Source organism: Hypomesus transpacificus, chromosome 18 (genome assembly GCF_021917145.1).
Source record: "Hypomesus transpacificus isolate Combined female chromosome 18, fHypTra1, whole genome shotgun sequence".
Classification (NCBI taxonomy): domain Eukaryota; kingdom Metazoa; phylum Chordata; class Actinopteri; order Osmeriformes; family Osmeridae; genus Hypomesus; species Hypomesus transpacificus.
In genome coordinates this window covers 9,289,289-9,312,594 of record NC_061077.1, presented here as the reverse complement: position 1 = coordinate 9,312,594, position 23,306 = coordinate 9,289,289, and the positions used below count along the sequence as shown (strand labels likewise).

Here is a 23,306-nt window from a genome sequence, read left to right as displayed (position 1 = left end):
GACTTTCCAAAATATTTTAGTATGATCCTATCATCTATCTTAGTTATATTGGTACTTTGTTTGTCCCTTTTTTTGCTTCAATGATCCAGGCATGGATGGACTCCACAAGTTTGTGCCAAACCTGATGATCCATGTGATCCCAGCATGATTTTACAATGTTCTAAAGAGCTTCTAGTGGTGTCACAGAATGCGTGGCTTTTTCAGTCTTCAATTCCTCTATGACATGTTCAGCGTAGTCTCAGAGTTTTGGGTATTCACACTCAGGTTAACTGGGACTCTCAGATAGGCTACTGTTACATCTCAAGTGTCTGAGAAGGGTCTGCAGAGTTTGTGTAGGAGGGAGGTGTCTTGATGGGTGTGGTATAAAAGAATAGTCTGCAGGGTTTGAGTCGAGTTCCTAATGCATCAGGTACGGATTACACCACGAGCAAGTTTTCATTAGAAGCAGCAACGCAGTTGAACTATGAAAAGTACTTATAGAGTCCGCCAAGAGAAGCAGACGTTGACTGAGGCGACCAGAGATAGAAAGTTGAAGTGGGAAAACGTAACGCAGTGCGTGGCACTAAATGTGCAAAGGATTGATAGAGAGCGTTGGCCAAGCACTTCATGCACAGAGAGTGCTAAAGTAACTAACTTACGACCTGCGGCAAAAGTAAAAGCCAATGCTCTTGAATTTACCAATAGTTCCCGGCATTTCACGCTTTCTAAAAAAACAAGACGCGCTAACACAGTTGCTGTCTCTCAGAATATAATTTTACCGCCTATCAATGGATCAAGAATACCTGGAAATTTGAAGTGCGCCAATGCGCAATTACGCAGAGGAAGACCAACGATCCAAAATGATGGTGGCGCTTACTTACTATCAACCTCAACTCTGAGTAGTGCAAATAAAAAATGTCGAATGCTGGTTTCCCGACGTGGACCGGGATATCCATTGTCTGACAAAGGTAGCTTGATTAGTAGTAGTCTTACAATGAAACAAGCAAAAGAGTACGCACAGGATGCGGACAATCGTTACAGACTTGATTGCACAAAAGGGACTTCTGGCGCCCAGCCAAGTGCGGCATCAAATTCCGTGCCACTTGACTCTTTAGAATGGCAATGGAGGAATGATGTTAGTAACCCTAGTGCCATTGACAGTGGTGTGATCTCGGACCGTAACACACATGACGCTACTCTTTGTGAAACAAAGCAACAAAGAGGTTTTCCATCCGATGAATCTGCCATTGAAACGGAATCTCAGTGCTCTGAAGACAAAGGTAACAAGACGAGTCGAATATTACTTTGTTCCAATGAGGAGGAATATTACACTTTTCAGAAAATATCAGAGTGGGTCTTAACAGTTAATTCAACTCTCTTTTCCAGTAGTGATCAAATTAATTGTATGAGTTATGTAGAGGAACAGGACATTGCCACCATAAAGATAGTATATGATGGAGACTTATGAAGTAAAAAATAAAATACATTGGTACATTGACTGCCTTGGGTATCTACCAATAAAATGTTGTCTAATTGATGTGCTATTCCTCAAGACTTTACTGAGCATTTTTATGATTGAGATAGGAATTTAATCTGTTTATTAACAAAAAAATTATAATAGGTGCATTTACATGGTAAGTAAAGGGTTTCTGACAACTTCTGTTAAGACTATTGGTTTATTTCAGTCCACTGAGGATATCATTTGGGACATCACAGGGACTCAACCCAGTATATTTGTATTCATCCCAGTGTTCTCTTATAAAATACAGTAAACAAAATGACAGTCAGTGTTATTCCTACAGACTGCAATTATGATTTAATTACATCATTTTCTGACTCATGTAAGATCTACTGTATACTGTATTGTTGTATTCGAGATCCGGATTCATAGCATTGTTTGGTCATTGTAATGATCAATCAAAATCAACATATGGTATCCACATTAATCCGTGCATGGAAGCACTCTTGTAAGTCCCTCAACATCTGTGAACATAGTATCCTGTGACGTATCCAATAATGTACACAGATACCAGTGCTGCCAAAGCTCCTGCCACCTTCACAGCTATTCCCACAGTGCCAGTACACACTCTGTTGAAGACCCTTTAGAAGAGCATAATAAAACACTGTTATTGAAACCAAGGATGGGACAGTAAGGATACAATTATTATTTATCAAGTAAGTTAACTAAATCTTCCACAGATCTGATGACAGTGTTGCAGAACACAATCAACTTTCCAATCAGCCTTTCAGTAAAATACCTGTTCAACTTTCTACATTGTCACTTTCTCACAAGTGTCACTCACCCCATCATACCAGACGGTGATGCTGCCACATTGAGGTTAATGTTGTCTTCGTTCCAACGATTGTACTGCACACTAGCACCGTCAGAATCCATGTCAGAACTAGCTTTTCTCTCAGGGTTTTTAACTGCAAAATACAACTTACTTCAAGCATAAGCTACATTTGGAAAGATAAAGATTGATCAACAAAAACGTTTTTGAAACAACATTCACAACTGCTTACCTGTGTTTATAAGATAGTTCAGCAACAAACACACGTGAACTTAAGGCTCTTAAAGACAGAATGGGTCTTGCTCAATATTAAAGACCTTGAGCATAGTTCAAGGGTTCAATAAGGTCAGTCTACCTCATACATTCATTGGACATACTCTTGCAGGTATCCACCTTCCAGTGATAATACTGTGTACTAAATACAATACACATATTAAACACATTTTGTTAACAAGTAACATCTACATGATTCCCGTGCCAAGAAACACAGTAAAACAGTACAATAAAATGTGCTAAACATAACGTCATTGGAATCAAGACAAGTTTTGGAATGTAATATTTTCGTTAAAGAAATCGACTCCCTGCAGCGGAGCATTTAACGTCATCTCAAAGCGACGACCACAAGAAGGGAGGATGAACCCATGGGATGAACAAACAAACTGAAGGCAAATTATGTGAAGAATATCGCTGTAGTTTTTTAGTTGAAAGATTAGCAGTTTTATGGTCTACTAGGTGAAATGACTAATTAACTGTCTGCTTGTAATGCGCGCTCTCTGGACATTTGACTGTCACTGTTTTAGCTAGCTAAACACGACTGTTGATTTGTTGTAGTTAGCCTAGCTAGTAGCTAGTAGACTGTGGAGCCTTTGTATTTATCTATGGGTTGAGCTGGCTGACCATTCTTTTAAGAGGAAATGACAACACTCACAAGGCAAGACCTGAACTTTGGACAAGGTAGGTGCAAAAAGGCGGCGTCAAACACAGATAGTTACTTTACCACCTTTTATGAGTTTATATCTGTGTCCAACTGTGTTTGAGACCTCAACAAGTAACATGTAGTACTAACAGTACAGTAGTACTGGTACTAACGCTTGTTAACCAACCAAATTGTAGAAACTGTGTTGTGTTTTTGCAAAAAGGGGAAGTAGTTTTCAAGACATTCGTATTCAAATAATGTGCTGCCTGTTAAGACATGTTTTCTTGTTTGCTTGCAGTGGTCGCAGACATTTTGTGTGAATTTTTGGAAGTGGCTATTCACCTCATCCTCTATGTTCGAGAGGTGTACCCCTCTGGAATATTCCAGAAGAGGAAAAAATACAATGTGCCAGTACAGGTAAGATGAACACTGGAGCTGTACAAAAAGTGAGCATTAATATATTTTAAATTTAATAAAACCACATCTCATTGTTGTTACATTATTTTCTAGATGTCATGCCACCCAGAGCTCAACCGATACATCCAGGATACCCTCCACTGTGTTAAGCCTCTAATTGAGAAGGTGATTAAGAAGGAGAATATGTATCCAAGCAATGAACTCTATCAACAACTTGACTATTATATATTCATGTGAACTGACCAATAGTAAATATTTAACTTACTCTTCCGCCTTTTTTCTGCAGAATGATGCTGAGAAGGTGGTGGTAGTTATCATGGACAAAGAGCATCACCCAGTAGAAAGATTTGTCTTTGAGATTTCGCAGCCTCCTCTGCTGTCAATAAGGTTAACAGGCCATCATTTACACTTCCAGGTGTTGTGTTAAACTACAAGGCACTATGGATGAATTACTTTATCAAAATTGTATGTTTATTAAAAATGCGAGGGGAAAAAATTCCCATGGTTTTATATGGAACCTGCGCATTTTATCGGTAAATTCAATATATTCTATAAATTAAATTCAACTCTATCAGAAATGTCAACTCGGTGTCTTTTGGTTTTACAGCTCTGAAACGTTGCTGTCACATGTGGAACAGCTACTGAGAGCAGTTATCCTGAAGATTAGCGTTTGTGATGCTGTTTTGGATAACAACCCACCAGGTATGATACAGAAGCAAAGTCCAGTAAAATAATTCAAATTTAAATAAAACAAAACATGTTCATTTGTGTGTAGGAGACACTGAGGTGTTTCCCATGTTGTCCTCTTTGCAAACAAAGTGGACTTTTAAACAAAGCAGTTAACTGCAAAATTGTTGATTTTTATATTTTCTGTATGTGACAGGTTGTACGTTTACAGTACTAGTTCATACAAGAGAGGCTGCCACACGCAACATGGAGAAGGTACAGGTCATCAAGGTCAGCTGATTGCAATTCACTGGTTTGAATTGATTTGGTCTACAGTAGTTAGTTTGACAGTAGTCAATATTACTGTATCTTTGTTCGGCAGGATTTCCCATGGATAGTTGCTGATGAACAGGAGGTCCATATGCAGGAGCCCAGACTCATACCCCTGAAGACCATGACCTCTGACATCGTAAAGGTCAGCCTCAGAATACAGTACATGCTGTAGAATAAGGAATACACAATTAATGTATAGCTGTTCTTCAGTTGGCTTCTGTCTGGACAATCATGTTTGAATGTCTTACTGTTGTTTGTCCAGATGCAGCTGTATGTGGAAGAGAGAGCTCAGAAGGCATCATAACCTGATAGACCACAGAGAAAAAATCTAACAAGCAGTCATATGTATTACTGTATGTATAATGCAAAACAAAATGCTGAAGATTAAGTATTACTTTATATCCTAAGGACAATTCAAATGCAAAATTTAGAATTCGGTGTGGTTTGAGCAAAATGTCAAGGTCTCAAAGACAGAAAACCAGTCATGAACATGATGAAATTGTTTGGTTGAGCATTTTTATACACTTCTGGGAACCGTCAATCGCATGTCGGTGTTACAACAAAGTAACTGAGTAGAATAAACATTTATGGGTTTACCTCATGTATTTTATTTGTGCAATGTCTCAATGTTTTGTCAATTGCATAATAAATGAGTGATAGTGATTTACCATAAATATGTAAAGTTTCCAGTTTCTGCCAGGCCATTTTGGCTGTGTAGGTCGTTCAGCATCTTGCAAAATTATATTTTGCTTTCTGTGACTGATCCCCTGCTTCCATAATAGATTATATTAGCTTCATAATTATTTTCATAGACCCTTGCAATTTTAAGTAATTTAAGTTAACCCAGTAACATGCCTTTAAGCATCATTACCTGGACGGTAAATGCAATTGTCTTGTGTGATAGACATGCAGTAGGTGTTTTCTGCCTGTCATATCTCCTTTTCAACGTTACAGAGTTTCTCATTTTGTCAGATCTAAGCAAACTGTAAATTAAGACACGACTAATAGGATATGATTATAATGTCGTAGTTTATTTGAAGGGAGGTAGGCCTACACCTTTCCGACGGTACAGGCAAAGAAACATTTTTTTGTGGGATATGAAAAACCGGAGAAGGGTCCCAATTGTATTGATATTATGGTACAATGTACATACAGTGTCCTGAAGGTGAATCAGGCTGATCTAAACGTCATCCTCAGAGAGGTCAGAACAGGAGCAGACAGCTATATTTAAAGCAGTTGGGAGAGGAGCATTGGTTGTGCAAAGTCAAGGGATGGCAAAACCTTGATAGGAAAGAAATCAGACACCATAGACCCTAGCAGGTTACCAAATTAGGACATCAGAAGATGCAGCCCATTATTAAATGTCACCTAGGCCGACTTGGCATTAAATATTGACTGGAGTCCGAGAGGAAATCTAACAGATAACACTTGTTGATGTTCCAACACATTTACAGTTTTTTACAATTGCTATGACAGTTTTTTCAATACCTTTAACAAGTCTCTAGACTTCACGACTCCTAGTTAGGTGTCATAAAAACTACAGGTGACATCTCTGCCAAATGGAGTTGAATCAACATTCATTGTATCAAGCTTCTTAACCAACTGTAAACTTATCTAAAAACACATTCATTGAACATAGGCCCAACATTTCTTTCACACAATACAAGGCCGTAATCATAATACATATTGGGGGGGACACATCCTCCCCCAATTGTCAAATCTGGTCAAAATGTCCCCCCCCCCCAATATATTCATGTAAAAAGATAAATCTGCTACGCTACGACAGGCAACCACGCACGCTGTCCGAAATTGTTATTTAAAAATGTATTCGTCCCCCCCTAAAATCGGGGGAGAAATCAAAGAGAAAAAGCAAGAAGTGAGCAAGGAAAATGAGTACAAGCCAGAGCTGAGGAGAAGGTCTCAGGAGATCAAGAATCCACAAAACAATGATTCACAATTCCTTTTATACCCAAGAACAACCAATCACACCACATCTTGACCTTTATCAACATATGACTAGCAATGCAACAGTAAGTTACACAATGAGATGTGAAAGCCCTTAAAACCATTTTGAGATTAATGTTGTTTAATTTTAACTTGTTTACTACTTGCTCTTATGTTTCTTCCTATTGGCACTTATTTGCTTAATGCACAATGTATGCTTCATGTTTTGGCTACCCGCAATGTTTTTGAGGCTATCTCGTTGTTTATTATTATTGACCTATGCACTTTTGTAAAGCTCTCTCTCGGAAGTTGTTTTGAATAAAAGCAAGCGATAAATGAATAAATGTAAAGGAATGTGGACCCTCCAGATTTGAGCATATGAGAGGTAGGGGAGCAGGGTGACACCCAGCCTTACACACTTGTGTCCTGAACTGGCGGCAGCAGTGATGTGTCAGTTGATTCCTTAAAAATTGAAAGACAGTAAAATAAGCAGACTAAAATAGCCTCTATTTACAAGAGTGATGGTTAATGGTAGGAAATGTGTATATTTACCTGTTCCTTCTCTGTAAATGAGGGCTTCATTTTGTTTGTAACACAAAAAAAGAACAATTGTCAGTGTAACCCAGTTGAGAAAAGGGTTTGGTTTACTAAATAGTAATTTTGGTATAGTATTGCAATACTGTTGAAATATCCAAAATATTCTTATTTAAAAAAAAATGTTTATTTAAGTTATGTTTATTTACCTGTTGTAATGCCTGGTCAAACAGGAATGGGTGTTTATGGCAGTGAAGGGATTCATTGATAGCTTGTGAAAGAAAGGTTTAAAAATATAATATCACTCATTGAAACAGTCTCGTGGTTCACAAGTTTAATAGCTTATTGATCAAATGTGTAAGCTTTAAGTGTGATATTAGTTTATGTAATTTAAACTTTGGCAAAAATGTCCCACTCCACTGTAATTGATGTTAGCAAACTAGAGAGGGTATTGTGAGGTATACTTGCAGCTGCTGCAACTGGGACAATTTTGTTTGACTAAATCACCTCCAAACCTAACTAATATCAAACGTTGACTAAGTACTTAACATGGTTAAACGGAGGTCATTTCATGAGAATAGGTATATTTGGGGAACACAAGCTTATATAAAGTAAGGTACATTAAAGTTAAACCAATACAAGGCCCTGCTCTGGACAGCCATGGGGTAAAAGAGTATTTTCACAATTTTTTCTTTCTTAGATTTACTACGCATTAATATCCCTGTTCATAACTTTCTAAACTATTTTTGAAAATAAGATCCTTTGTCATTTTATGAGAAGGACTAGTGTAGCCTGAAAAATATAATGCAGGTCAAGTTATCAACAACATTCTTACCTCTGCTTATTCGTTGTGTTTTTCTACATACAGCATTGCAACCAATAAGAAAGGATGCAATCATGGCAATGCCCATCATAATGCCTATTAGAACTCCAACTCCAGACTTCGTTGTTTCACAAGTACTATCAGACGAATGATCACCAGGAATAACTTGGACCTTGTCCAATGATTCACACCTGCATAGAATAATGAGTAATAACATTTAGTTTTGGTCTGAGTTTCACATTTTGCAGGTCATACAATGTTGATGGCAGGTCATGTGCATCTTACTTTGTGTGTGGTTGGCAGGATGTCAATGATCCATCGGAAAAAGTATCACCGGTGCAGTCTGAGCATTCAGTGTCTTTAGAGGATGTTGCTGCATAAACACAGATGGAGAAACCTAATTTAGTACACATGTAGATATTTGACTACAGTGAGAAAAGATAGACGAGCTTTAGAAAAATGTGTCATGATTATTCCCATAGAGGTACAGGGCATAGCCGCGGGAACATATTTTATCAGGGGGGTGCTGGGGGGCTTAATGTTGCGAGGCGGCAGGGAAGTACTGGGAGTAAAAATAGGCCCAGGACTTTGATCCAGACCGGCCCACCAGAACTGGCCCCCATATAAACCACCACAGCTGCCCTGCTAATGCAAGCATATTCTGTGTTCAATGTGATGCAAGTTTGGGAATTGTATTCTTATTTTGATCGCGTGAGCCACATTTTTTGGGCCTTTATTTGAGTGCAAAATAGTTTAGCTTTATGTAAAATAAACATTGCCGTTTTTCAATTGGTAAAACCTTGTCTAGTGGAGGTGATTTCTTTGTCTCTTAATTTTTCAGCCCCATTCTTAGCCTGGTTTCCATCGTTATCAGTCTCCCGGTGCTCCCAATGGCCAGTCCGGTACTGCGAAGCTGTGCCACGATGGTGGAAGTCATATAATTTTTAATTCCTCGTGCTGTCAGGGGGTGTTGCAGCACCCTCAGCACCCCTAGTTCCTGCGGCCATGGTACAGGGGACTATGAGGCAAACCTTGCTGACTGATGTATTGTCCCGGTTTACATCTGCTGTGTTCCTTGGCAGCTTTACAACCTTGGTTATATAGCTGTGCACAAAAGTATCCCTCAAGTGGTTCACAAACAGCATTTGATGTGGGTGTGCAACTCTGCTTTACCTTCAAACCTGAAACTGTGAGAAAACACATGACCATTAGATCTGCAAGAGCTCATCTCACCTATATGAGAACTGGTAAAGGTAGTTACCTTGATCACAGTTTCTACATGGAAAGCAGCTTGTAAGTCCATTGGGCCGGTCAATGAAAGTAGAGCCAGTACAAGGAATGCAGGAAGTGCTTGTGAATTCAGTACAATGTTTATGAACGCTGTTTCCTGGAGGGTAATAAGACATGGTGTTAGTTTTATATAATCATTCATCCTATAATTCACATCATATAGAGAAGTGGTCCTCACCTGAGGCACACAAGGGACAGCACTCCTCCCCCAACTGGTACTCTGCTCGACCACAAGCTATACAGAGTCCAATGTTTAGAAAGAGCAACAGGATCTACAAAATGGGGAAACAAGATAATTGACTATGTATCTATCTAGCACTGCAGATACAGAGAAAGTGATAAAACATCAGCAACAGTCGCATGCATTTGTTGAAACTTTAAAGATCCCATGACATGCTGTTTTTGGATGCTTTTATATAGGCCTTAGTGGTCCCCTGATACTGTATTTGAAGTCTCTTTCCCGAAATTCTGCCTTGGTGCAGAATTACAGCCACTACAAGCAGTCCCACAATGAGCTTTCCTCAGAACGAGCTGTTTAGGGGTCAGTAGCTTTAAATGCTATGAGGAAGAAAGAGGTGGGGCTAACTGCCATGCTTCGGTCGTGTGCAAGCGATGATGTCTCGAGGAAAAACTAATGTCGCACTCGAACGGTTGTAGCTCACTTTCTCATTGGTGGGCCAAATTCTCTGCGGGGCAAAGCAGAGAAAGGGGAGGTAACCTTCCTCCTTGTGGGTTCCTCCTCACAAGGAGAGGATTTTCAAAATCGAGCGTTTGAGCTTTCATCTTCTCAAAGGCGGAGAAGAAAAAGCAGGTCTTGGTTTACACCGATCGAAATGTCTAGCCACTGGGGGACCAAAGTAAGTCTAGGGGAACTCATATTAATGTTAAATAACCTCCTAAAGTGAAGTTTTCATGTCATGGGACCTTTAATCATTTATTAAATTTGGTTTGTATTTATGTCATGGGTATTCTGAAACGACTTTTCATAGAGCCAATAGTGACTAGTGAGATTTGATGCACAACAATCTTTCTGCTTACACATAACGTTACAATCAGGGTTCGAATTACGAGGGTGTTTGATGGGGTCTGACCCCCTGATACGCAGAGTTTTTATATCAGATATGTCATATCAGAAGGGGTCAGATGGCTGAGCGGTTAGGGAGTTGGGCTATTAATCAGAAGGTTGTTGGTTTGATTTCCGGCTGTGCCAAATGACGCTGTGTCCTTGGGCAAGGCACTTCACCCTACTTGCCTCGGGAAGAATGTCCCTGTACTTACTGTAAGTTGCTCTGGATAAGAGCGTCTGCTAAATGACTAAATGTAATGTAAATGTATATGAGAGGCTTCTCTCCTTCTGAGGTCAAGAAGTAATGCTGTGTGATGAACCCAAGTATGTAGGGAGTCAGATGGCTGAGTGGTGAGGGAGTCGAACTAGGAATCTAAAGGTTGCCTGTTCGATTCCCAGCCGTGACAAATGATGTTGTGTCCTTGGGCAAGGCACTTCACCCTACTTGCTTCCGGGGGAATGTTCTTGTACTTACTGTAAGTCGCTCTGGATAAGAGCGTCTGCTAAATGACTAAATGTAAATGTATGCATATAGACCTTTATTTAATTAACATTCTAGAATTGTTTACTGAAATTAATTTGCGCAACAGGCAAGGGATCCACCTGAACAATGAATATACTTCATTAGAGCTCACTCGGTTGTGGATCTGACACTACCATGCGTAGGCCTATAGGCTACTGGCTCTCATATCCACCAGTTTTTTAACCCTCGACCATGCACTGGGTTCAGAAGTGACAAGTGGGTGATGTCAACCTTTTTTACACACTGCTCTTGTGCAACGAGAATTGCAGCTACATGACAACACTTTTCCAAGGCTATAAAAACAGCAGATCATATTGAAAATTGTTCATTTTAATTAAGTGAAAGATTGAGCACTCTTGAAGAAAATTAAAATGCTAATAGGATGATTGATTACTAATTTAATTTATGACTCAAATAATGCAACCACATTCTTTAAATGAAAAAGCATTTCTGGAAATGCATTTTCATTTTGGTCACGATTTGCTTCCATACCAGTGGAACTCTCGTGGAACTGTAACAAAATTCGGTACAATTGGGCTTTATAGGGAGTGGACAGGCTCTCCGTAAACGGGCTCTGCTACTAGGGAGATTTCATTTCACTGAAGCACGCGCCTGTATGGCGTGAAATTAGTGCCAGGAGAGCGAGCTCAGTAAAAACGATTTGTAACTTGCAAAAAAGATGTGTGTCTCTGTAGAAAATGATTTGTGTACTGCAAAAAATATTTGTAACATGCAAAAAATATTTGTGTACTTTAAAAACAACGTTTTGTGTCTCCATAGAAGAAGGCGGGAACACTGCTCCCAAAACCATCTAAGCCAATCAAATATAGCCATTTCTGTTGTCCAGTATCATTGGTCATTTTTGTCTGTCTATCACACAAAGAACGTCAGCGAATAAGAAAAAAACTAGAATCATTTGACATTCTCTGCTAGAATGCTGATGATTTCAATGGCGAGTCATTTGGTAACTTTTAGTAGTTCAAAATCTCCATGGGCGTGTATCTTTAATGCAACATTTAAAAATTATTTAGTTAACACACTCTCAATAGTATAAACTAATGGATAAGGGTCGTAGTAAGTTGAATAGTTTTAAATATGTAAAAATTTAAATATGTATACGGATATTTAATTAGTTAGTCTTTTATTGTCAGGTACACAGAACAACACAAGGTCAGACTGGGCACTGACATTTTTAAGACAAGACAACGCAAGCACCTGGCATAACATAACAAATAGTACACAGAACATAATTTACATCTATGCTGAGCTTAAATAAGTGAAACTTCCTAAATATACAGATAGCAATAAAAATTACTATACTAACCCTAATACTAAAACTCGGCATTGTTCCCGCCTTCTTCTACAGAGACACAGGCCAGAGCATGTTTAAGATTATTAGACATTCTCTGCACAGGCTGTTTATCAACCCACGTTTTTTTTCCGTTCTTGTGTTCTTGCGAACTCGTTTGACGTCATCTTTTATTGCCCAAGTACGGTTCTGTCAGGCCAAATAGTGTCCTAGGGCCAAATAGTGTCCTACCTGACGTCACAATGCCGTTCCGAAGCAAGGAGGCGTCCGTTGCTATGCCGACCTTAAATTCCTGAGATATTTACGCGTGCTTGCAGGAAACTGTCATGGTTGCTATACTGGTTACTAGGTAGGAAGTTTTGTATTTAGGCTTATGTAAACCAGTTTATTCTACTCTACTATTTAAAGTTTTCACTCGTTTGATAGCTAGTGCTAGCTGTCTAATTGTTTTCGTCAAAAGAATTCACTTATTTAGCATCAATTTTAACAGACCGGGAAGGCAACACGTATAGTATTCTACCTGCGCGCGTTGCTGTCTCTGGAATGTCGAACGAGTGAAAACTTTAAATAGTAGAGTAGAATAAACTGGTTTAAATAAGCCTAAATACAAAACTTCCTACCTAGTAACCAGTATAGCAACCATGACAGTTTCCTGCTAGCACGCGTAAATATCTCAGGAATTTAAAGTCGGCATAGCGACGGACGCGTCCTTGCTTCGGAACGGCATTGTGACGTCAGGTAGGACACTATTTGGCCCTAGGACACTATTTGGCCTGACAGTTCCAATCAGAGCCTGTTTAAGGATTTTTTATTAGACATTCTCTGGTTCCAATCTAAAGAACACAAGTCACCAAGAACGCCAAAAATACCCGGAAATGTTCCTGATCCGCCCTTTTTATCGAGGATGCATCGGATGGTGACTTGACCCAGAGAATGTCTAAGAGGCTCTGCTTGACCAGCGAGAACGCTTCTGATTTCCCAGAAATCATTGCAAGATGTCAAGCGAGGCGGACAAACCTCACAACTGTAATTTTTTACTTTTCATATTTCAGCTAAACGGTATGTGTTAATCAGCTTCTGAATTAAAATGTGACGAGAAATAGGCAGTTCAGTCGCTGAAAATGTTCTTATTTTATTGATGAAACGGCTAATTTGTAAATTTGCTCCGACTTGTCGATAACCTAGCTAGTCGCATCTCAGCGCAGTGCAGACACTAGTTAACAGGTACTGTAAGTTAGCAAGGGCTACAGAAAACGTAAAATTACAGGTAGACGGATCATTTTTTAGCTTTGTTATCTAGTTTTTGTAGTCAGTCAGTGTTATCATAATGCTGCGAGTCCAGGTAAACCTAGAGCCATAGAAAAAGGGTTTTTCTATGGCTCTGGGTAAACCCTAACCATCTCAATTCATTCTCCGTCTTTGCGTCCTTGCAAGACCATTCTCGCAAGGAGGCTTGCCAGAACGTTCTTCAAAAGAATGTACTTGCGTTCTCAGCGTTCTTCGGATTGATAAACAGTCACAGATCTTTACAAATCATTTTTACTGAGCTCGCTCTCCTGGCACTAATTTCACGCCATACGCCTGGGCTGTCTATTGGGTTCCCTTTACGCTCTGGAGAAGTAGTTGACCCCCCGATTGTCATTGTATAATTTGCACACTGCTCCTACTGCACTGAAAATGTGATTTAGACCTACCTGAAAATGAAAGTAGTTTTCCATTTATTCAAAAACTTCGACATCTCATTTAAATGTGTCACATTAACTCCAAGTTTGTATCTATTAACACCTTAAACAGAGAACAAAAACAGTCATGAAACATTAGCAACTGTAGCATGCATAGGCTATTTTGTACAACAAATGGCCTAATTTTTAAGTATCGGGAAGTAGGACAACTTTTCGTGTTTGTGTCCTGATTGTCGACGGTAAAGCTCAAAATGAAGACGAACAATTATTCAAAGACTTGAACAACAAGATTAGTAATACAATCACACGTTACCGAGTCTGCAAACGCAACTTCAATGAGATGTTCGTCGTCTTTATTTTGTCCTTTTTTTCGAGTTAGTAGTCTACTATGGAAACGGGAGACATGTTGTCCATCTTATTAAATGGGAGGAGTTGGAAAATTAGAAACTGGTAATGGCTCTGAAAGTCCCTGGCTAGGCGGTGGCCCTCAGAGCCATAGAAAAAGAGAGTTTCACTTCCATAGACTCCCATTGTTATCGAGGAATGCGGAAGCGTGTCTCATGCAACCAAGTTGTTGTTCCAAATGTTCCAAACATTTGTATTTTCCACCGTTGAACCCCATTCATTTTCAGTGTCTCCGAAGTAAGTTAGCTGGTAAATTGATGAAAATCATGCATTTTTTCATATTTCAACCACCACATATCAATTGTTATGAGTAGTATTTCATATGGCCAACTTAAGATAAACATTTTCGTAAGATTATAGCTTGTTAGATTCTAAATGCAGTTAGAGCTAGACTGTAAGTCTAGTATCTTACGTAGTGTAAAGGGCCCTATTATCGTCCACTCTAAATCTCCAACGTTCGAGGCCCCATTATCGTCCACAACCGTTTCTTCCGTTAATTTCTTAAAGAAGATATGCAGCTGCAACGAAAGAAAGTAACTCATCGATATGTACACATCTTATATTGCTGCACACCAAATTACAGCTTCTTACTTTGAGATTTGAGTATGTAAATACGCTCTCAAACCGTATGTTTATCATCTGCCTTCCTCAGCGTCAAACTGACATTTGTCCATTGTGGTTGGGTGGACGATAATAGGACCCCCTGGCTTGTTTTTGGCCTGGCCAAACCCCCTGGCCTGGATTGTTTTACTCTTGGGCTAGGAGGCTACAATGCCCTCACTGTACGGATCCATGATGGACTTGGGTTTGGATTATGTAAAAATTAAAACACATTACTGTGGGTGAGTAACGTAGTTTTGACTCGTGTCATGCAACTAACCGGTTTTTCTTTTTTTTTTTCTTCTTTGCGCTGTAAGCATAGGTTTCCAATATAAAATTGCATACTTATTCAATGGTTAGCCTAAACCAGTGGAACGAATCTGATGAATGCGGGTTTGGTGGAACTTAATCACATTTTAAACAGTTGCCTAGCCTACTGTAATTAAGAACATAATTCAAAGCCATGTCACTTAATACAACTCTGAGCACAGGAAATATATTTCCTATATTTACTGATGCATTCATTTCTTTCTTTCTAGTATGCCATGTTTGGTGCTACATAGCCTACCCGGGGAGATTAAAATGTGTGTATCGTTTTTAGCAGTAGGGGAGACAGGTAAAGCGTGGCATTGGGAAAGCAGATTCTACCAAATGTTTAAAGGATACACTTTCATGGACTCTGGAACTTTCAAACGACATAGAGATTACTATAGGCCTAAGACATTTTTTTCTAACTGCTAAAATCAGGAAAGTAACATTTCTAGGCATATCCTGATTGGATTTCAAAACCGGAATGTTATAATAGGTGTGTATCTATATATTAAAGTACAAAGCTGTGACATAACGTTTTTAATTTGTAATATAACGACATTTTGGTAACATTTCTAACGAGCGTCGAGAGCTAGGTGGACGATAATGGGACCCCTTACGAATCAAACTGAGTCTGTTGACGGTATCTAAAACACTTATTTTCACAAAGCGAATACAGTTTCTCATTACACCTGCTGGATGAGTGAATAATTTGGGTGAGCTGAATTTAAAAACATAGGCTACACACACAATATCCCTCTTCGATACTTTCAACAAGATCATTTTTATTTTTTTTATATTCAAATTTGTATTTCAACATTCCAGTTTGCACGTTTCATTGTCGTATAATGCATTTATTTATGCGTCGCCTTTGCCTAGCCGTAGGTACTTTCCAGAGCCACTACTTCCAGTTTCTACTTTTTCAACTCCTCCCATACAAAATGGACAACATGTCTACCGTTTCCATAGAAGACTCCTAAATCGAAAAAAAGGACAAAATAAAGACGACGAACATATCGTTGAAGTTGCGTTTGCAGACTCGGTAACGTGTGATTGTATTACTAATCTCGTTGTTCAAGTCTTTGAATAATTGTTCGTCTTCATTTTGATCTTTTACGTCGACAATCATAACACAACCACGGAAAGTTGTAGAAAGTTAGGCCGTTTGTTGTAAAAAATATGCTACAGTTGCTAATGTTTAATTCCTGTTTCTGTTCTATGTTTAAGGTGTTAATAGATACAAACTTGGAGTTAATGTGACATTTTTCATGAGATGTCGAAGTTTTTGAATCAATGGAAAACCACTTTCATTTTCAGGTAGGTCTAAATTACATTTTCAGTGCAATAGGTGCAGTCTGCAAATTATACAATGACAATCGGGGGGGGGGGGGGGGAACCGTACGTTAGACGTTATCAGAAAATAACAGACCGCAGAACGTTAGGGAAGCCTCTTTCTACAGCGTTAAGAACAGCCGTGTAATAATAACTACATATTGGACACCTCGTCGGGCATTATCCCTTACACATCACACCTTGACAAGGGCCTTGAGAAAGGTGGATGTTGGTGGTATTGTATTTCCAAATAGGTACCCGGCTCGTCCAGTTGATTTTATTCTATTATCTCAAGTGAACATATCCAAAGCTTTCTCCAATACTTTTTTTTCTGTTCTCGAACCTGGCTCAAACTACTAGCTTTTTTCACTTTTACTAGCACTTCCTCCAACTCTATATAACCTACAGTCTATGCTTACCCTTACATACTATGCACATTTTATTCTGACAAAATATACAAAACTTATGTTTTAATCTAGTGCTTTGTGACATAACGTCATAACATCAGTGATAGTTTTATATAAATACTAGTTTCCAATATTTGCAGATACTGTTACTGTTTCTACACATTGGCAACTGTATCGCATGCGGTCGTGCAGAGTACCTGATACAGGAGGAATGCTGTCCTATGTGTGCCCCAGGTGAGGACCACAATTAAATGTCTTTCAAGGTAAATTAGGTGAACCATAAACAATGACATCATGATCTTAATGTCCCCCAGGAAACCGTGTCCATAAACATTGTACTGAATATACAAGCACTTCCTGCATCCCTTGTATGGGCTCTACTTTTCTCGACCAGCCCAATGGACAAACAACCTGCTTTCTTTGTACAAATTGTGATCCAGGTATCTGATTTGTTGTGTAACTGGCCTGATATATAATTAAAGGCTCTTATACTTTTGCATTATGTAACTATTCCATGTTTTTTGTAGTTGTTGGTTTGAAGATAAAGCAGAGTTGCACACCCACATCCGATGCTTTGTGTGAACCACTGGCAGGATACTTTTGTGTACAGCTATTTAACCAAGGTTGTACATTTGCCAAGGAACACAGCAGTTGTAAACCAGGACAATACATCAGTCAGCAAGGTTTGCTTTATAGTCCCCTGTACCTCTGTGAATATATCATTTTTTTTAATAATCAATATGAACTTGAATTCATCAATATATATGTGTATACAAAATTATGTTTCTTGACTTTTGTTACTGCAGGAACATCATCCACAGACACTAAATGCTCAGACTGCCCTGGTGATACTTTTTCCAATGGATCAGTGACAGCCTGCCAACCATTCACAAAGTAAGATATACTGTACGTCCTCCTAGATTAGATAGTATGTTACCTACAAAATGTCAAGGTATGTTACCTACCTTCCTGGATCCTGATGGCAATGAGTCTCATACCCTTTTTGATTTGTAATGTCAATTACAAATTAAATTAATTTTTGCAGATGTGAAACATTGGGCAAGATACAAATCAGTCCAGGTAACACTTCTTTTGATACTACTTGTGGACAAACACATGATCTGGGACTTGGAGGCATCCTTGCAGGTGTTGTTGGAATCATTTTTGTAGTCATTTTTGTAGTCATTGGAGTCATTGTCTTTCGACGACGTAAAAACACAGGTAAGACATTTTGATAACTAGTCACTCTCATAAAAGTATTAGGAATATATTGTTTTACTTATATTAAGACAGACCTGTATACATAAAGTGAAAATAGTAGACTGACAGTCTTTTTCAAAACATTTACACCATTGTGCAACAAAGGAGAATCTAATTTACGGAGTGTACTGAAGGTAAATAATTCATTTTTTTCTATAAACCTGCACTTTTATACAGGGAGATTGGTGACAAGTGCTAAAATGCCAGTTTATTTGTTATTATCTTTAAGGGACTGCTGCCAGTTCAGGAATCGGGTGAGACGTAACTTTACTGTAGGAGTTGGACATTCATGTTGATTGGTGGCCAAGCCGCGGAGCCACCTTAAGTGTTTCTACCTTTTCTACTTCTTTTTCTTAAACATCTTCTTCCGCCATGGGAGTCTATGGCAGCCCCTAGAACCGCATGGTCAGAAGTTGTCAAATTTGGCACACTCTTTGGGACCTGTCCCCTCATCAATTTCACAAAGTTTCATGTCTCCCATTCCAACCATCTAGTGCCAGATGTCTAAAATGTTTTTTGTTCATTTGACCTGCTTTACCTGCTTGGCCACCTCATTGCTGCTTGCAGCTATATTTAAAACATTAGGATTGACAATTCTAACCTACATTTACTTCCTTTAGATTCACCACGCAGAGATATTTCAACAAACCAGACCCGGCCTCTCCAAGAATCTGGTTGAATGTCTAACATACTTAATCAAGAATGAGGATACAGTTTAATGTTGTGAAAACAATTCCACTTGGAACAATTACTTTCAGGAGGCTTGGACAAACTCTGTTCCTCTCTCCCACTAACTGAACAAACCAGGAATTCTGGTCTCTGGAGGATTTTTATTAAAGCCGTTGTTGTAGGCTTCAGATACTTTTGGAATCATCACAAGAATACATGAAAGTACATTTCAATATGAAGACAGAATCAACAACACACTTTTAAAGCAAATCACTCCCTCTGCTGGACAGAGGTGGACAGAACGGTGGCCCACAGAACTCAGTGCATTTCAACTGAAGAAGACACAAGCAAATAGACAAAACACAAGCAAATGAAGAAACCATCTTCATTAATCTGACAACACAGCACGTCATTACAGACAACAGAGTACAGAAAATTACTGCAATTACACTAACATATCTATTGTGTTGTCTGTAATGTGTTGTATTGTCTGAATTTGCCCTTGGAGGAAGGAAAACAAGATGGGATGATGCAGAGAATGTTTAGTGTGGACATTCAATGTGTGAGTGTCAGTGTGTGCGCAGGTGTCACTGCTCTTGTTGATCTCGTATAGTTCATGTGGGCTTTTATGTACATGTTTCTTACACGCAAGTGATTTTGTATTTTACCCCTAACGGGGGTGCCAAGTTAGGATATGCCCCCTCTGATTTCTGCTGCGTCTTTTATGTCTAGGGCTATGCTAAACACTCTCCAATCTGCAGATTGATAATAGGCCTACGTATAAATCCCTAACTTGCTTAACATTGAAAAATGATATAAATATAAAAAATAGTACGATCCCTTTCCGTAATCATGATAGGCTACCCTCCAGAAATGTTCACTGCATCTCCAGTCAAGACAGGCTGCATCCAACCCTGTTTTGGACAGTCCATTTATGTTTGGGAGATCAACTTTTGTGGGCTAATCCTTAACAATCTTACATTTAATTATTAACTTCTGTTCTCAATGAGTAACCCATTATAACACAATAAGCTACAGTTGTAAATGTAATTGTCAATATTATTTCTTAACCTTAATTCCAGTGTTAGTCAAGAGCACCTAAACTGAAACCAATTAATGACCGAGACCGAGACAAGTGTGGTTGAACTCAAAATTAGCACTCTTAAAGTAGTGCCGTTTATTCTTCCTAGACCTATTATTATATGATAATGTCAATACTTTATTTATATAGCACATTTTATACAAGAATTCCAGCTCAAAGTGCTTTACATAAAATCAATAAAAACAATATCACAAATAAAAGTAATAAAACCCTTCTGAGATAAACATTTGTTAAATGCTTTGGTAAAAATATTTAGGTGCTTAGGTTAAAAAGTTTCAAGTTGTCTTTTGAAATAGCGTGTTTGCTTCCCTAATATTTATGGTGAATGGGTTCCATAGTTTTATAGGTGTAATAAGGCCGCATCATCAATCTTCTTATGACTGCTTCGGTTACCTCTAATAGGCTTACAGAGTTAGCAATATACATGTGTTTATCTCACTTGACCAACTAAGAATTTTTCTTCTATTAATTATAGTAGGCTATAAATCTTTGCTTGCTTTATACATCGCTTTGGTTAATATGCTCATGCGCGAGTATATTTGTTATTCTTGTGTTCTTTCAATTTTAACATTTATTATAGGGCCTATGTAAATACCACTTTTAGATATTTCAAGACTTGCAGAATCTTTTGGGAAAGCAGCTATTGTAAATGGACAGATGTTGACTGAATGTAGCTTCCGGTTTCAGCACGAGTCAACCCGTATGGTGTCAACAGTGGATAGCCATTTTGAGTTAAAACGAAAGGTAGCGATGTTAATGTTCACGGCATGTGTTGTTTGGTAAGTCATTTTTTTCAGGTCATATCCTCTTTCATCACCCAGTAAACGCTGCACACAATTGCAAACTGCCCCCAAAAACGACAATTTATACTAGGTTAGATTAACCCAAAAGTAGACCAAGACCTGACTTTAGCTACATTGAAGTTTTCGTGTAACTATATTACTCTTGCAGAAGTTGGATTTTCTCACTCACTTGGAATAGACTGTGGACCTGCTGAATACAAAACTTTAAGCATAAATTAGCAATGCTGTCCAATGTGCAACAAAGGTAACACTATATTTTTGGATTTGAATATTTTGGCTAGTCTACGTTCTAGCTTGCAGTCCAAAAATTAACCAAAGCACTGGGGTTGGGTTGACGTTCACAAACATCTTAGTTTTGTATTTAAGAACACTAACCGTTTGCCTCAACGTTAACCATTTCAAATAGGTAGGCCTAGTACTATATCTATTAGGCCTACTTATGCCATTAGGGAATCCCGGTTTTACATCCTTGTATACTTTTGATCAGGCTCAGTTGTAAGCAGAGACTCCAAACTCGAGTCCAGCACATCTTGTATACCGTGTGAAACAGGAACATACATGAATGAGGCAAATGGTCTCACCAGCTGCTTTCCCTGCAGCCACTGTGAATCAGGTAAGCGTCATGATCATCGCAACCTGGTTCATCTACCTATAGGCTCAAGGTCAAAAGGTAGACCTGCCCTACCAAAACGAAGCTTGACAACCGGAAAAATGTTCCACCCACATTTCGAAACAAACCTACGCCCCTGGTAAAGTATGACAAAATGATAACATTTGGTTAATTTTAAATTTCATTTTGTGATCAGCCAAGACATTTAAGATGTTCTCACTTTGAACATAGCCTACAATTAATCTACCAATCTTTTAAAAACGTTATTTCATTATGTCACTCCTTGCTTATCAAATATCCCATTCTTAAGATGACTGCTTTTTTCCAGGGCAAGGGCTATTTACACACAGAGTGGACGGTTAAAAGCAATACTGTGTGCGATGTTCTAGATGGATATTACTGCATACACAATATAAGCCCAGAGTGTAGCTTTGCAGTGAAACATACACACTGCGCCAAAGGGCAGAGAGCTAAAGCACAAGGTAAGTAGCCTACTGTTGTGTGTTGAGCTTTGTTGGATTCATTATGAATATTTAGTTTTTTTTGCTTGACAGTCATGCTCAGTTGGTTCTCACAACGACCCATTGTTGTGCTGCGACAACTTTACCCAATACAAAAACAAATAAAAGCATTTTCTTTTAACCTTCGCGCTGTGGGGGGTGTGAGACAGCCCGACAGTTAAAAGAGGGAGGGGAGAGACATGACTGTCTCCTGATAATCCACCTTTCAAAAATCACCAAAAGCCTTCCAGCACCACATAACATCTCATTCGTCCCAGTCCTTAACTAATACACAGTTGTTTTGTAAGGTGTGCTCAACAATGCTTCTTTACCCTACTAACTATTAACTATTGAAACCCCTTATAGTAAGAGGACCTGACACGCTGAGGAACCCTCTAGTAATGCAGTCCTCTCAATGTTACTATAATCAGTCAACAATAGGTCACAGTTTAAATGATAACATTATAGCTAACTGGCGTGTTTTTGAGTTGAGCAAATAAGACATTTCAATACTACACTATAATCTTTACAGATGGATCTGACTGCTGGTAGTAGGCCACAATTGATTGTGCTGTCAGATTAACTAGTACATTTGTCAGAATAGGACTACTTACTTAATTTCATGATGCAGTTATTGATGGGCGTTATTATGACAATGCCTCTTAGCAGGCATAGTTTTCATTGATTACAGTACTTGCCTTACAGGAACAAAGAGCACTGACAAAATATGTGAAGATTGTCAACATGGCTTTTATTCTGAAAATGGGGTGAACTGCACCGCTTGGACTGAGTAGGTAGCAGATTTGAAAAACTGCCTGTTCTGCACGCACTTATATATTTAGATATGGAGAGATCATGATGTAAAAAAACTCATTTATGAATGAAAGCTTTTTGTGAAAACTTTTTGTTTACAACCTAATCAGGCAATCCCACAAAAGGCTTAAAAATACGATTTTTCTCCCATCCTGCAGTTGTGCATCAAAAAGAAGAGTGACAACTGAAGAGGGAGGTTCTGACACAGATGCTGTCCTGCAAAAGCAACAAGAAAGCATTCTGTTGTAATTGTTACATGTATTTAATTATTAATAACAACACTTGTAAGCTCTGCATTTACTTAAGAAAAGGTTAGTACTGTACAATGCTATAAGCAAAATAAACCCATCTATTTTCAGAACACAGAGACTCTCATACACTAATGTTTTTGCCAAGTTTAAAACTTTTTACAATTGTCTTTAGAATGTTGCACTTCTGTAAATGTCATATTCATTCAATCCCAGAAGATGGCGCACGCGCCATCTTTAGCCTACTAAATTGTTTGGTGATTCTATGTAAAGTGGTCTATAATAAATCTGTAAACTGTTCATATCCGAAAATGTATTTTTTTACAGTAGCCTATTTAGTTCCTGTAATTTTATTACAACAATTAATCATTTTATACATGAGCGAAATGCATTTTATTTAGCGGCTCGAAGTCACGTTGTATTGATGTTTGCATTTAATTTATTGTTATAATTGATGTGCCATGAAGTTTGCCTT

The 23,306-nt window shown here is 38.6% G+C and overlaps 5 protein-coding genes across 7 annotated transcripts; 3 read left to right on the top strand and 2 right to left on the bottom strand.

Annotated features, from left to right (window-relative positions):
* Nucleotides 1–1,533: 1,533 nt before the first annotated feature.
* Nucleotides 1,534–2,919, bottom strand: smim1 (small integral membrane protein 1). Its single transcript, XM_047040034.1, has 3 exons — nucleotides 2,503–2,919; nucleotides 2,283–2,406; nucleotides 1,534–2,079 (listed from the first exon to the last, which is right to left on the bottom strand). Exons 2-3 carry the CDS (start codon nucleotides 2,372–2,374, stop codon nucleotides 1,956–1,958), a joined length of 216 nt encoding a protein of 71 aa, XP_046895990.1. The 5' UTR covers nucleotides 2,375–2,406; nucleotides 2,503–2,919; the 3' UTR covers nucleotides 1,534–1,955.
* mad2l2 (mitotic arrest deficient 2 like 2) lies at nucleotides 2,627–5,232 on the top strand. Its single transcript, XM_047040030.1, has 8 exons — nucleotides 2,627–3,224; nucleotides 3,485–3,603; nucleotides 3,697–3,768; nucleotides 3,890–3,990; nucleotides 4,211–4,305; nucleotides 4,487–4,560; nucleotides 4,652–4,744; nucleotides 4,865–5,232. Exons 1-8 carry the CDS (start codon nucleotides 3,185–3,187, stop codon nucleotides 4,904–4,906), a joined length of 636 nt encoding a protein of 211 aa, XP_046895986.1. The 5' UTR covers nucleotides 2,627–3,184; the 3' UTR covers nucleotides 4,907–5,232.
* An 838-nt stretch (nucleotides 5,233–6,070) lies between these two features.
* On the bottom strand, nucleotides 6,071–14,292 carry LOC124480569 (tumor necrosis factor receptor superfamily member 14-like). 2 transcript variants are annotated; one of them, XM_047040027.1, is made up of 10 exons: nucleotides 14,087–14,284; nucleotides 13,786–13,876; nucleotides 9,372–9,465; nucleotides 9,165–9,290; nucleotides 8,935–9,090; nucleotides 8,189–8,276; nucleotides 7,916–8,094; nucleotides 7,290–7,351; nucleotides 7,099–7,122; nucleotides 6,071–7,008 (listed from the first exon to the last, which is right to left on the bottom strand). In XM_047040027.1, the coding sequence occupies exons 2-10, from the start codon at nucleotides 13,807–13,809 to the stop codon at nucleotides 6,958–6,960; spliced, it is 804 nt and encodes a 267-aa protein (XP_046895983.1). In that variant the 5' UTR covers nucleotides 13,810–13,876; nucleotides 14,087–14,284; the 3' UTR covers nucleotides 6,071–6,957. The 2 variants fall into 2 exon arrangements, with proteins under 2 accessions (XP_046895983.1, XP_046895984.1); XM_047040028.1 differs by lacking the exon at nucleotides 8,935–9,090 and having other exon boundaries at nucleotides 14,087–14,292.
* A 552-nt stretch (nucleotides 14,293–14,844) lies between these two features.
* On the top strand, nucleotides 14,845–18,827 carry LOC124480570 (tumor necrosis factor receptor superfamily member 14-like). The gene is given in 11 exon segments (XM_047040029.1): nucleotides 14,845–15,020; nucleotides 16,315–16,385; nucleotides 16,388–16,404; nucleotides 16,967–17,060; nucleotides 17,141–17,266; nucleotides 17,354–17,509; nucleotides 17,633–17,720; nucleotides 17,872–18,047; nucleotides 18,192–18,220; nucleotides 18,316–18,340; nucleotides 18,707–18,827. Coding segments are annotated over 10 exon segments (795 nt in total). The 5' UTR covers nucleotides 14,845–15,020; nucleotides 16,315–16,360; the 3' UTR covers nucleotides 18,766–18,827.
* Nucleotides 18,828–20,039: 1,212 nt separating this feature from the next.
* On the top strand, nucleotides 20,040–23,128 carry LOC124480574 (tumor necrosis factor receptor superfamily member 14-like). 2 transcript variants are annotated; one of them, XR_006957555.1, is made up of 6 exons: nucleotides 20,040–20,636; nucleotides 20,809–20,904; nucleotides 21,148–21,273; nucleotides 21,599–21,752; nucleotides 22,476–22,560; nucleotides 22,742–23,111. XR_006957555.1 is itself a non-coding variant. In XM_047040032.1 (4 exons), the coding sequence occupies exons 1-4, from the start codon at nucleotides 21,223–21,225 to the stop codon at nucleotides 22,830–22,832; spliced, it is 381 nt and encodes a 126-aa protein (XP_046895988.1). In that variant the 5' UTR covers nucleotides 21,217–21,222; the 3' UTR covers nucleotides 22,833–23,128. The 2 variants fall into 2 exon arrangements, 1 of the variants encoding a protein (XP_046895988.1); XM_047040032.1 differs by lacking the exons at nucleotides 20,040–20,636; nucleotides 20,809–20,904 and having other exon boundaries at nucleotides 21,217–21,273; nucleotides 22,742–23,128.
* Nucleotides 23,129–23,306: the final 178 nt, after the last annotated feature.